Source organism: Aspergillus karnatakaensis (genome assembly GCF_047715665.1).
Source record: "Aspergillus karnatakaensis strain CBS 102800 unplaced genomic scaffold BJY04scaffold_77, whole genome shotgun sequence".
In the NCBI taxonomy this organism is placed as follows: domain Eukaryota; kingdom Fungi; phylum Ascomycota; class Eurotiomycetes; order Eurotiales; family Aspergillaceae; genus Aspergillus; species Aspergillus karnatakaensis.
In genome coordinates this window covers 72,629-85,112 of record NW_027395789.1, presented here as the reverse complement: position 1 = coordinate 85,112, position 12,484 = coordinate 72,629, and the positions used below count along the sequence as shown (strand labels likewise).

The 12,484-nt window shown below is 51.4% G+C and overlaps 4 protein-coding genes across 4 annotated transcripts; 1 reads left to right on the top strand and 3 right to left on the bottom strand.

Moving 5' to 3' along the window:
* Positions 1-197: 197 nt before the first annotated feature.
* BJY04DRAFT_201276 (uncharacterized protein) lies at positions 198-945 on the bottom strand. Its single transcript, XM_073713047.1, has one exon. It carries the CDS (start codon positions 881-883, stop codon positions 275-277), a length of 609 nt encoding a protein of 202 aa, XP_073565565.1. The 5' UTR covers positions 884-945; the 3' UTR covers positions 198-274.
* A 184-nt stretch (positions 946-1,129) lies between these two features.
* Positions 1,130-2,137, bottom strand: BJY04DRAFT_152937 (uncharacterized protein). The gene is made up of 2 exons (XM_073708903.1): positions 1,202-2,137; positions 1,130-1,151 (listed from the first exon to the last, which is right to left on the bottom strand). Exon 1 carries the CDS (start codon positions 1,868-1,870, stop codon positions 1,250-1,252), a length of 621 nt encoding a protein of 206 aa, XP_073565564.1. The 5' UTR covers positions 1,871-2,137; the 3' UTR covers positions 1,130-1,151; positions 1,202-1,249.
* Positions 2,138-2,405: 268 nt separating this feature from the next.
* Positions 2,406-6,894, bottom strand: BJY04DRAFT_223741 (glycoside hydrolase family 55 protein; the record flags this gene model as incomplete). Its single annotated transcript, XM_073717778.1, has 7 exons — positions 2,406-3,304; positions 3,359-5,213; positions 5,270-5,417; positions 5,471-5,808; positions 5,855-6,064; positions 6,121-6,552; positions 6,610-6,894. 7 exons carry the CDS (start codon positions 6,892-6,894, stop codon positions 2,406-2,408), a joined length of 4,167 nt encoding a protein of 1,388 aa, XP_073565563.1.
* A 1,738-nt stretch (positions 6,895-8,632) lies between these two features.
* On the top strand, positions 8,633-12,407 carry BJY04DRAFT_223740 (uncharacterized protein; the record flags this gene model as incomplete). The annotated part of the gene is made up of 6 exons (XM_073717777.1): positions 8,633-8,702; positions 8,757-10,913; positions 10,975-11,268; positions 11,325-11,419; positions 11,490-11,900; positions 11,952-12,407. 6 exons carry the CDS (start codon positions 8,633-8,635, stop codon positions 12,405-12,407), a joined length of 3,483 nt encoding a protein of 1,160 aa, XP_073565562.1.
* Positions 12,408-12,484: the final 77 nt, after the last annotated feature.

The window sequence follows — 12,484 nt, the reverse complement described above, 5'->3', positions numbered from 1 at the left end:
AGGCCAGTGATGTATTTGGAAAGGGACACTTTCTGCGGGCGGGGGATAGAAATATCTTGCAAGAACTGTCGGGTTCGGGGTTCACGACTTATTTCCTACTTTATCCAACAATTGTGCAGAGGACAAACTGGGAGCAACTGCTACAAAAGTGCGGACTCCATCCTCATTGCGCAAATGAATCTTACATGCAGCTCTGTGAAATTATCATTTAATATTTCTAGCCCCAAGGATGGGATCCCCACCCTGGTACCCAAGTCTAGGAACAGAAGACAACTCAGCCACAATAAGGTCCGTCGGGATAGAGCGCCTCCCACCCACTCATCGGCACTTGCCCCTCCATATCATCCCACAGGTTCCAGAGAGCATAGACCGAGCATTTCATCCAACCCTTGTCATCCTCATCATCCGTGTCCGTCTCGACAGCCTTAACCCAATACTTGCTGTAGTCCCGCACGACATCTTGAGTGGCAATAAGAGCCTCCGGATCAGCGCCAGCTAGCACCTGCACCACCTCCTCGTCAACAAGCAAACAGAGCCACGGGTGCGTGATAGAACGCTTCCCGACAGGGCGCTCAATCAAGGCTTGGTGGCGTTCGCGGATAGCCTCTAGGGTCATCCCGTCAAACTCAGACTTGTCGTTCATGATGATGGGTTCGAATGTTTCTTGCAGGACGGATTTGGCAGCGAGCTTTGCAGCATCATCGGGGTGCCCTGTTTTCCATTTGCGCACGCTGTATTTGGCAAGGGCGGTTATGAGATCGACGACTTCGGCAAAGTGGGTGTCGGAGAATGGAGTGTATGTTGTGCGATAGATGGTCAGACCCCAGGGGACGTTCGCTTGTTGAACCTTTCCTGCGAGGTAGGTTAGAGGGGAGTCGGACATTATGATTGAGGGAGTGAGCAATGGGAGAAGGACGTTATGACCAAGGGAATGAGCAGTCGGAGGGGTAGGTAGGGATTAGAAAGAAAGCCAAGGCGGAGCAGCCAAGGAGCTACGTACCTACGCAACTAGGTACCGACGGTGTGGATAGTTGCCTAGCAGGAGGTCCAACCTTATAAGCCCCCAAAGACTATAAATCAACTCCATCAGGCATTTTGGCTCTAGCGTACCGTCACTAGTATGGGAGAACTGTGCTTGATTACTATATTTACTAGTACCTTCTTAGTTCCCCAATCTTTTGAAATCACCAAATCTGCTCACTTGTTTCATGAACGATTGCGAGAGTAGCTCTAATCCGCATAGCTTTTCCTAGGCCAGGAAAACACCGTCCTCCTGCTTCACTTGCTCTAGATCCATGGCGCTTGATACATCACACCAAAACGGCCATAAATCGGAAATCGGGACCTTGAGCATTTCAAGATCCTCCCCATTAGGATAGGCCTCAACAGCCTTAACCCACTGGCTCTCATGTGCAGCTGGATAGTCTCCTGTGCGGTACGGCTTGGCATCAGCCAGCACTTCCATCACCTCCTCATCGACGACCAAGCAGGCAGTTTTCTGTGCTTGCGGACGGGCATCGAGATCTCCATCCTCCGGCCCGACCCAGGATTCAAACTGCGAGCGGACTTCAGCAAGCGATAATCCGTTGAACTTGGGATCATCCATAATAACGGGCCGATAGCGAGCCCAGAGCCTCTCATTATCAGCGCGGAAATGGTCAAGGTAGTTGTCTGGCTCAAAGGCGGGCTTCTCAAAGAACGCTGTTTTGATATTGGAGTTGAAGATATTGATAAGTTGCGGGAATCGAAGGTTGGATTGAGGGGTGTAGGTTGTTCTATAGATCACAAAGCCCCACGTCATTTCTGGGAAAGCCCGCAGAGCGCCGAGGATATGCTCTTTTGCATAGGGGAGCCGCATCGGAAGTGACATTGTTCTGACCCGGCTGAAGAGGGAAATTGGGGAAGACTGGAGGATTGATTATGAGGGATGTCATCCCCATGGTTATTTAAGGGGTCAGATCATGTGATGACGGAGGCGGTGGAGTTCTTCAACATTATCTGTCGTAGGTAGACTTGGAACCAAGATCCATATGATGAAGACTTGCTTTTCAAACGCTTTTGGTTGGAATCTTCACAAGTCACTGGAGCGGAAAATCCCCGCTCTGATCACTTTCCTGTGATAAGACCTTCATCAGCCACCTTCGTCATGGCCCGGTCTTTCCTAAGATACAACTGATACGCACAGGTGATACCTATGTCTAATTCGCTACGGTATAGAGCGGGCGTGGTGGCAATCACCAGAAAGCTCAAAAAGAATGGAACATTTCATCGAGTTACACTTTACCTACTAGGTATCATCTCCTAACCACTAATGACGTGGTGCCGATCAAACTATAGGTACCAACCAATACCAACCTAAACCACCTGGTTCCACCACTTCAGAGCTGACTTGGCTCGCGACGTCTCTACGCATCCTGTTCTTCGTCATCAACAGGTATATCCCATGATTGAGTCGGGCCAACACAATAAGTCAGTCCATCCCTCAAACTTCCGGTGCACTGCCCAGCATCCAGGGACGGGTTGACCTCCACAAACAAGTCATGTGTGATTCCATGTTGCATGCAGATCGCAACGCAGCTCTCATCCGCAGCCGACTCGTGCCATCGGCCACAGTTTATAGTTGTCCCCTCTGCTAGAGTTGCATTAGCGGGTGGCCGAACTGCAACAGGCGCATATCCATTCGACGGGTGGGGTGTTGCTGCGCCGCCCCCGGGCTTGTTATTGTTATGCTCCCCACCCTGCGGAGAGAGACAGATGATCTTTCCGTAGACTTCACTGGCAATGTGGATGTTGTCACAGGTGTACGACACCCATGGATTGAATTTCCGGACGTCGCCGGATTTGAGCGAAAAGGCGTACTCGAGATTGGTGCAGTTGTCTGGAGGTTGCAGTTCGTAGATATCGTCGCAGGGGAGGGGCAGGCATAGCTCCGTACCGGGGTTGATCGACGAGCATCTGCGGATCAGGTTCTGATTACCCATATACAGAGCCGCGGAGGAAACGCTCTTGGCAGCTGCGATTGAGGTGCAGGTATCGCCGTCGGCTGTCGTGTATGTCGTGTCGGAAAGACAAAGTGGCTCCTCCTCTGCGATGGGCTGGTCTAGCGGGACTTCTAGTATATCGGTTGGCCCGGACAGGCCACAACGATCGTTAATGGTCATCAAGACCGACTGGTAGTATTCATCGTAGGCTGAGAATGGGCTCCGTTGCATCATCTGGTGTCGCTCAACGTAGCAGTAGGAACAGGCTTCATCCAGAGGCATTTCATCGGTGGAATCCGCGATGGTAAAGTCGTCAATAATAGCTGTCGCGAGTCAGAATGTCTTGTCTATGTTAGAGGATATCAGGAGGGGAGTACCGTTGCAATATTTGCCAGTGTCTTCATCCTTACTGCAAGTCTCATTGTAGCCGGCCCACATCCGTCCACCGTGTAAGACGGGAGGGGCACCGCGCGTCAAATTATGCCCGGCACAGTTGCGCTCCACGGAATCATACCATTGTTGAAGGCTGCTCCCACAGCTTGGATCGCAAACCAGCTCAGTCAAGGTGTCGTTCTCCAGAGAACCATGGTACTTTACCCCCGTCATAGAACGGACGTAAGGATCACACTTGACTTTCTCACTAAGAGACGTCTTGCAAGTTGTGGGAAGGTCAAGGTCTTCCAGGCTAGCAGTGCTGTAGATAGAAAAACCTGGGAAATCGCGCTCGCCAGCGGTCTGCTTACTACCTCCCAGCCAAGCAAGGATGGATGAGAGAAAGCCATTGACATTATCACGCGCATATGTAGGCACACCGTTCAAGGGAGAAACCATTTCGATGATTGCCTTTGTGCAAAGATTGTGAATCCAGATATCATAGCTTTGCTCAATTTCTAAGCCTCTTTGCTGACAGTCCCCAGTGTCAAGACAGTCCTGAGAGTAGTCCGAGAAGAAGCTGTAGAGCCCACTACCGAGCATCCAAATGGATGACGAATCAACCACACGAACAGCCCATGAAACGGCACATAGTAGTGAATTGTCTTTGCAGTCATCAAATCTGGGATCATTGGGGAATGCCCCTGGTGTGAAAGGTGCCGGAGCTAGCGGAACAGGCTGGTAGTATGGAGACTCAGTCTGAATCATAGCCATGAGGATATTCTCTGCCTGAGAAAGCTGGTATTGGTACAGGACACTGTGCTCAGAGGACGTTCCATAGAGCCATGCCTGCTTACTCTCAATGAGGATACCGCGACCAGCGTATACATCGATCTGATCCTGCGTAATGACATCCAAATCATGGTCAGCGACCCAGACCCAGATATTCTCCAGATAGGGGGTTGAGGATGGTGTCAAGTGTAGCAGAAGAGAAGCTGCAATACAGTCCGGGTTAACGCGGCCTGTATTCTTGGGACACTGTTGCTTCTGTAGCTTCGAGCCTGCAGCTCCGCCAATACGGATATGTGAGTCCCACATTGCAGCGGACCCCTTGACAGATTGTTCAACGTTCCACTCCACCAGGACAGCCCCTGCAGTTGGGCCAGAGACGGTGAACAACATGTCTTGTATCTCAATAATGCCCACATCACCAGGATCTCCAACCCTGACGGCAACATGAGGGCTATCAATGTCCTCAAACTTAGATCCACTAGCCATGATCTGAGGCCATGCTTGGCCCATGACACGTGAGCCCACAGGGACATGGACGGTGTCTTTGATCATGTAGATACCATAGGGGAAGTAAACCACGGAAGATAGGTTTGCAGCATATGACAGAACCCAGTTGAGCGACACTGTGTCATCTGTTGTTCCATCTCCTTTGACGCCGAAGTGCTTTACGTTGACAATATCTTCTGCATCCAACTCCTCGTACTGCGGGCGTCGGCGCGTAAACCAGTTGGCTTTCACATATTCCTGATCTCCGGTCATCTTTGGCGGTCTTTTCATAACGGAAATATCGGCTCCATCAACGAACGATTGGACGCCAGTAGCGTCGGTGACGAGGCCAAACCCCCATGAGTCTTTAAGCACTTCATCGCCGCCGGCCAGGAGGACAACGTCCTTTACAGCGTCAATGACCGCAATATCAACATTAAAAAACCCGACATTGTGAAGAAGAAGCGAGGTCGAATTCTCAGCGTGCAAAGAAGTGACTACTCCCCGAGGAGTATTGGCAATGATGGCATCTGCGAGGATGAGAGAACCAACGCCCTGGCCGGTACTCAAAGAACCACCAGCCTGACTTAATCAGCCCTACGACGCAAGCAAGTGAACATAGAAGAGCAGGTACTTACGCCACCAACGATTGTTAATCCGTTCGTGCACGACTCAATAACGTAGTCTTGCATAGTCCAGGCCCAATCCCAGTGTACCTGCAAGGCGGTGTTGCAGTTCACAAACACGAGCTGACTGGTAGTGAATTGTTGGTTTCCGAAGTACGCTCTTGAGCTGATGGTTAGTATTATCTGAAAGGGTGAAGAAGAGGTAAATCGCACCCAAAGTTACCACCCACAAAGGTCAAATCCGCCAAAAACCCTCCTGATCCATTCTCCATGTAGATGCCCTGCTGGGTATTGCCCGGAACATCTGAGTTGTAAAGCATGTAAAACTCAATGTTTTCCAGCGAGGTCCCTTGCGCGACTTGCCAGTGAATGGCGCAGATATAAGCAGATGGGTTCGTCGGGCGGATATCAATCTTCAAGTTTTTGATACTGCGTAAGAAGTTGTTCTGGTTAAGATACCACTGTTCGTTGTCGCCGATATAAGGATCCGAGGTAATAACGCCGAGTCCCACGAAACTGGAGGCAGCAAGGATGGTGGGCACGTTCAAGGGCTGCGACCTGTTAGACCTCCTAGAAGACAGTGGACACGATACTTACATCGCCAATAAACTGCGTGTTATAGTACTGAATGATTGACGAGCTGACAAGATAAGTGCCTCCTGGAAACCAGACCACAGCAGGAAATCTTGTACTCGAACCACAGTCCTCACCACAGCGGCCCCCTTCAGAGATGGCTCTGTTGATGGCTTCTGTATCATCAGTGACGCCATCTCCTTTTGCACCGTAATCACGAACATTCCTCCAGACCTGGAAGGCGACATTTAAAAAGGAGAAACGTGATGCTGTAGAGGTTGTCAACAAACCTTGTATCCTTCTGGCGCAAATGGGCTTTGGCCGTCCTTTGTCACGTGCGGCATCCAGTACTGGGAAGGAGCACGCTTCTGTAACCTGTCCTCATTTCCAGTCTGTTCGATCAATGTAGTGTTTGTTGTTTCCGCATAGGATTGAAAGTCATAAAGACCGTTTGAACGCACGAGGGCCTGTGCCGGAGTGTTGGTATGTCGTTTCCCCTCCCCATACTTCAGGCGCATCATTGCCGCAACATCGCTGTGGTTCCCGCTCGGTGTATTATCAGTCGTTTCAGCAACGACCCTGGCTGCTGCTGCCAACTCTGGTGGTATAGAGTATGCGTTGCTCCCGCGTCTAGGACCAGATGACTCATCACGGCTGCGGAGGTGGGCGTGTTCAGCCGCATCGGCGCTGTATGGTAGTGGCGTGACGGTCGCAGAGGGCACCTGGTGCTGGTCAGCAAGTGAAGGCTCAAAGCAAGCTCGCCGCAACTGGAGAGGTACCTGGACTTGATTGGGTTTGCGAGAAGTGTATTCGTTGAAATTCGGGTGCTCGACTCGCTCCTTGTTCACATGAGCCAGAACCGCCAGTGCATTCTTGATCATGGTCTCAGGGTCATCGGTAGCTGTTCCATTGCGCAACGATTTGGCTCCGATTTGATTGGCATGTCGACGATGGTGGTTGTGGCTGTGATCGCCCAGCGCTATAGAGAAGATCACCAGATGCAGGATCAACAAATAAACAGCCAGGGTCTGACCCCCGGGAGAAGGGTCTTTGCAAAGTCTCATCGTCTTCCGCAGTGACTGAACAACAAGCCTACAAGGAGATTCTGCCTGAACTCATGGTGGCCATATCTGAGGGATCCTCTTAACAATAAACTTTTCGCACGGGCTAAAGCTCCCAAAGTGTGCTCGACAAGTTGAGGAGCAGGTGGCTGCCCAGGTGCGCCGCTGCAAGGGGTTCATGCGGGCGCACCCGACCAGGAATACTAGCACCGGTCGATTATTTCCTAAAAGGCCCCCTGTTTCGTGATCATATGGTGCGAATTTTTGGGCGTTTTTGCCTTAAGGCGTCTGTGATAGGTTGAGGACCGGTGATAAATCTCTTGTTCCCACCCGTTTGATCCTCCGCGGAATCCTGGCCGTGAGGGGCCGCGATCGGGGCTGAAGTCCGGACTCCGCCGGGCTATGCCAAGACCGCTAAGACCGCCAAGAGTAAATTCCGCATGGAGCTGCTGCGGAATCCTACCGAGTCACACTGCACTAGCACAGGGGTCTGTTTTTTTTTTTTACCTAGCACTACTGTACATACTAAGTACATAACTACCTAGCTGGCTTGCTCTAATTTCCGAGAAACGCTTTCTCAAATTCTCTGGCAGCGTCGTCTCCCGTGGCATGACTCGGACAATCCTATTTGATCCGATCTCTTGACGGCTTTACCTATCTTGGTAGGAGTTGTCGGGAGCCTCGGAAGGCTATTAGCAACGTTCCTGAGTCCAGACTGTACTCGCTTAAACCAGGGTTACATCCGTGGTAGACCACTCACGGTCAGACGGACATGAGGATGAAGTACCCATGCACGTACCATTATTGGATGCTTTGGTCCATCTGAATTTCCGTTCATTTTTTCTTTTCCCTACGGGGACAAGCAGTGGATTGCACCGCTCCCAGTGGACTCTATTAACCGCGAGTCAGCATGCAGCGCCAAGGGTACCCAGGTCCGAATCATATGGCATCTATGGGCGCGAAGGACCAACAGCTGTAGCTAGAGAGCCAATTTGAACGCTGGGAAGCGGGCTATTAGATTTGCGACTGGGGCGAAGCCGCTTGCATCTGAGAGAAGATGAAGTGGGTTCGTGAGGTTTTGGCAATAGTTGTTGTTTACTGAAATGTTCATGTCAGTGTTCACTTTACTCGATGAAACAGTTGGCGAAGCGACATACCGCTGAAAGAGGGGGGCCTCGGTCATCCGAGCAATAATCTTAGGCGCTAAATAAAAGCGCCGGTCTGTGATGAGATTCGCGCTATGCGACTCCACCGTTCGATTGGCCCTTAGCGATGGCAATGCCCACGGGCTGTACCCTACTAGTGCCTCCTGTCCAGGAGTACGGGGTATCTAACGCATGATTGCACGCAAATTTTCATAAGACAATGAGGTATACCCCTCTGGCCATGGATTATTACCGATAAACAATCCGCTTAGTCCCACCTCCCTGGTCTTTAAGAAGAAAGGAGATGAACAGCGAAGCAGACCGAAAATAGTTCTGCCAGCTAGAGAGACCCAAAATCGTGTCGACATCTTTGTACCTTACCATGTACCAACGTCTGGTACGATCTCCCCTGTTACGGGCTTTGGTTTATCTGTTTTTCAGTCTTTCTTTCTTTCCTCTTCAAGCACGGGCACAGGACTGCAGCGCTCTTAGCCCCTGTGCCACCGGTTGCTGTAACAAGTTTGGATACTGCGGTATAGGAGAGGACTACTGCGGTGCTGACTGTGTGGACACCTGTGATTACCTGCCGGAATGTGATGCATCCAGGCCTTGTGCCACCGGCTGCTGCAGCACAAGTGGATATTGTGGACTGGGGCCGGACTGTAAGTACACTCAACTCAAGCCCCGAACAGCTCTCCTGATGCCGACAACACGAACCAGACTGCGCCGATGATGTCTGTGTCGCTGGTTGTGACAGCCGGGCTGAGTGTGATCCCGGTGGCTATGGCGAGTTCGCCGACAGCAAGAAATGTCCTCTGAATGTCTGCTGCTCCAAATTTGGTTTCTGTGGTACGACGAAGGACTTCTGTGGCAACAAGAAGGTGAAGCGGCCTTCATGCTCAAAAACCAAGGGAGTGAGTCGTGTTGTTGGATACTACGAAGGCTGGAGTATGAATCGGGCCTGCAATGTCTTCTACCCCGATCAGATCCCTACTGGCGTTTATACACATCTGAACTACGCATTCGCCACGATTGACCCGGAGACCTTCGAGGTCCTTGCGCCAAACAGTTACGAGAGAGACATGATGAAGCGTCTCACTGCCCTCAAGAAATTCGACCCGGACCTCAAAGTCTTCGTTGCTGTTGGTGGTTGGACGTTTAACGACCCCGGGCCTACTGCAACAGTCTTCTCCGATATTGCTCGCTCCGAGGCAAATCAAAAGGCCTTTTTCAGGTCATTGATTAGCTTCATGTCCACATACGATTTTGATGGAATCGACTTGGATTGGGAATACCCTGTCGCTGATGATCGAAGCGGTCGCCCTGAGGATTATAAGAACTTTCCCTCCTTCATTGCCAACTTGAAGAAGGCACTGAAGGCATCTGGAGGCCGTGATGGACTGACACTGACATTGCCCGCCTCGTTCTGGTATCTGCAGCATTTCGACATCGTCAAGCTGCAGGACAATGTTGACTTCTTTAACATTATGTCTTACGACCTCCACGGAGCTTGGGATAGACAGAACAAATGGTTGGCACCTGAACTGAACTCGCACACCAATCTGACAGAGATCACCAATGCGCTCGATCTTCTGTGGCGGAACAACATCAGTCCGGACAAAGTAGTGCTTGGTCTAGCATTCTATGCCCGTGTGTTCTCTGCAACCAGTCCAGATTGCATGAGCCCCGGCTGCACCTTTGAGTCCGGTGGTAATGCTGGAAAGTGTAGCAGCGAGGTTGGGATATTACTCAACTCAGAGATTGTCGACATAATGGATGACCGTGCGGTGAAGCCCCAGTTCGACAAAGACGCCGCAGTAAAGATCCTGTCATTTGATAACAACCAATGGCTGACATACGACGATGCCGAGACGTTCAAACTGAAAGCCGAGTTTGCCAGCGGGCAGTGCTTAGGCGGCCTAATGGTCTGGGCGGTTTCGCACGATCTTCCGTACGGCAACTTCTCACGCGCGGTAGGAGAAGTTGCGAACCGCAAAGTCAAGGCAATTGCCCTACCTGCTCTTTCTGACGACCTCGAAACCCAGAAAGTTCACAAACAATGTAAGTGGACAGATTGCGGCAAGGGGTGCCCGGCGGGTTGGTCGTTCGTTTCCCGCAGCGGTGGGCACGAGGGGATGATTGACCACAGCGGATGTCCGGATGGATATGACCACTACTTCTGCTGTCCGTCGGACTCGAAGCAACCGACATGCGGTTGGTACGGCCACCGTAACGGCAAGTGCAACGGTAGGGACAACTGCCCGGCCGGCACGATTGAGATTGGATCGAATAGCCAGCACTGCAATAACAACGACTACCAGGCGGCCTGCTGCACATACGATGATATCCCCAGCTTGGCACTTTTCTCCCAGTGCGCGTGGGGAGAGTCTCCCAAGTGCGACCTAGGTTCTTGTTCCGGCAGCACCGAACTGGTTGCTAACTCGAGCACGGGCAGCGGAGGAGACTATTGCAGATATGACACCTTCAGATACACGTTGACTGGACAGGAAGCAACCTATCATCCCAGAAAATACTGCTGCGATCAGATAGAAGACACCAAGTGGGAGGACTGTGAATGGCACGGCATGTATGGTTCAATGATTGTGAACGAAGACACGTCTCTAGACGGCTACTGCTGGAGTAATTGTCCCCATGACACCGTCCGAGTCGCTTTAGAGACCAGAAATGACTGCGATGCTGGAGACGGGGGTCGAGCGATGTGCTGCACGCCGAAACACGTTACTACACTCCATCGTCCTTATAATGAAGCGGAGACCCGGATGGAGCAACTTGTGGAGGAATTTATGGACAACCCATCCTGCGGAATTGACGACTACCAAAAACGCGATCACGCAGTTTATGCAAACGACTTCTTAGGTGAGTGGGACTTTGTTGCGCCACATCAACTTCAGGTGGAGCTAATGAATCCCAATCCCAGATACCGACGATGGGAACCCAAACTTGGTTCCCCGTGCCAGCATCAAGGCCCAGGAGACAATTCAGGAGATGTTGCAGACTCTCATCCTGTCATACCAGGCGTCATCGGTAGCAAACCAGATCTGGCAAGTATTCGTTGTAGAAGTTTACCCCCATCTTACCATAGAGAACATCCGATACTACATAGATCATTCGCTGGACTGGGTTAGCGAGGGATCATGGTCACTGGTTTTGGATATTGTTTGCAACATGGCCAGCTGGAACGCCAAGCTTGGAGATGAAGGGCACATCACCTGTGAGTGGGAAGTCATCGACACAACGGACGAGGAGACTTGGAGCTTGCGGAGGCAGTCGGGCTCCTAGACTCGCGGAGCTTGGTCAAAAGAGCAACAACCTATACCTTCGTACTCAGCAATGGTAGGATCTTTGTGGCGCGCGGATGGGATGTAAGTGGGCCATTCTAAAGTGTACTTGTTTCAACCGTTCTTGGAAGCTAACAACCATCATCTGGTTTAGTACAGGGCCCTAGGGCGTTGGCCGGCCAATCACCCGATCTGGAACATGGCCTTTACTCTGGCTGCTCGTGACGATTGTTTCAACGCGAATGTTCAGAGAACGTCGCGGTCGTTAAGCAACCGCCGCGGTCTTGCGACTGAGCACATCCCGGAACAGCAAACAATTCGTAACCATGCTGAGGACGTTGATCTGCAACGGCTTCCATCCAGGCGTGCCGTTCCGCCGTGGTATAGATATTCGACTGCATTTCTTGAGGCTATACAAACACCCATGCTGGTGAGGCCGCCTCCCATGACCGGCGGTAATCTAAACGACGTCCCTGTGGAACGTATGATGAATGAGATAGGGAGTACCTCGAATGACGGCGGGTTTGTGCTTCTCGACAGTAGATTGAATGGTGTAAAGGAGAGGGTATGTGTATCCTACACTCGATTGATATCTCGATGTACTAATCTGGAACAGCTCTGGTCAGGTAGCAATCCCACCAGAGATTCTATTATGCAAACGACAATTGATAATCGTGAATTTACACGAGCCCTCGATTATCTGCGCGAGCCCATCGCCGTGGTCCGGTACCTGAATCACCCCCTCATCAACTCAAACCTAGGTAGATCATACCGAGCAGTGCAGGCTGAGTGGGTCCTCGCAGACAACACCTGGGTCCTCCAAGGGAACCCAAGACAGAATGCGGGTATGATTTGGGCTTACTGGGTGAACGATCATCTTAGTACTATAGGTCTCCGGGCAGGGTCATTCGTCACACGATGGGGACGGCTGATGAACACCGCTTGGGCGAATGAGAGCGGCCCTGAAGTTCGCCAGGTTCGAGAGGCCATTGAGTCTTTGATGGACGAGGACACGACCGTTAATCAAGACGACTTGAATCTGGGTCCGACGAGCCCGGACGACGTTGACTAGACTCATAGCTTACTATCGAGCTTGTCTGATCTGGCGCGGGCATTGGCGAATAGCACACGCAGTATCCATGGATGGGT

Coding starts and splice junctions, on each gene's coding strand:
- BJY04DRAFT_201276 (XM_073713047.1), bottom strand. CDS start 883: ATGTCCGACTCCCCTCTAACCTACCTCGCAGGAAAGGTTCAACAAGCG.
- BJY04DRAFT_152937 (XM_073708903.1), bottom strand. CDS start 1,870: ATGTCACTTCCGATGCGGCTCCCCTATGCAAAAGAGCATATCCTCGGC.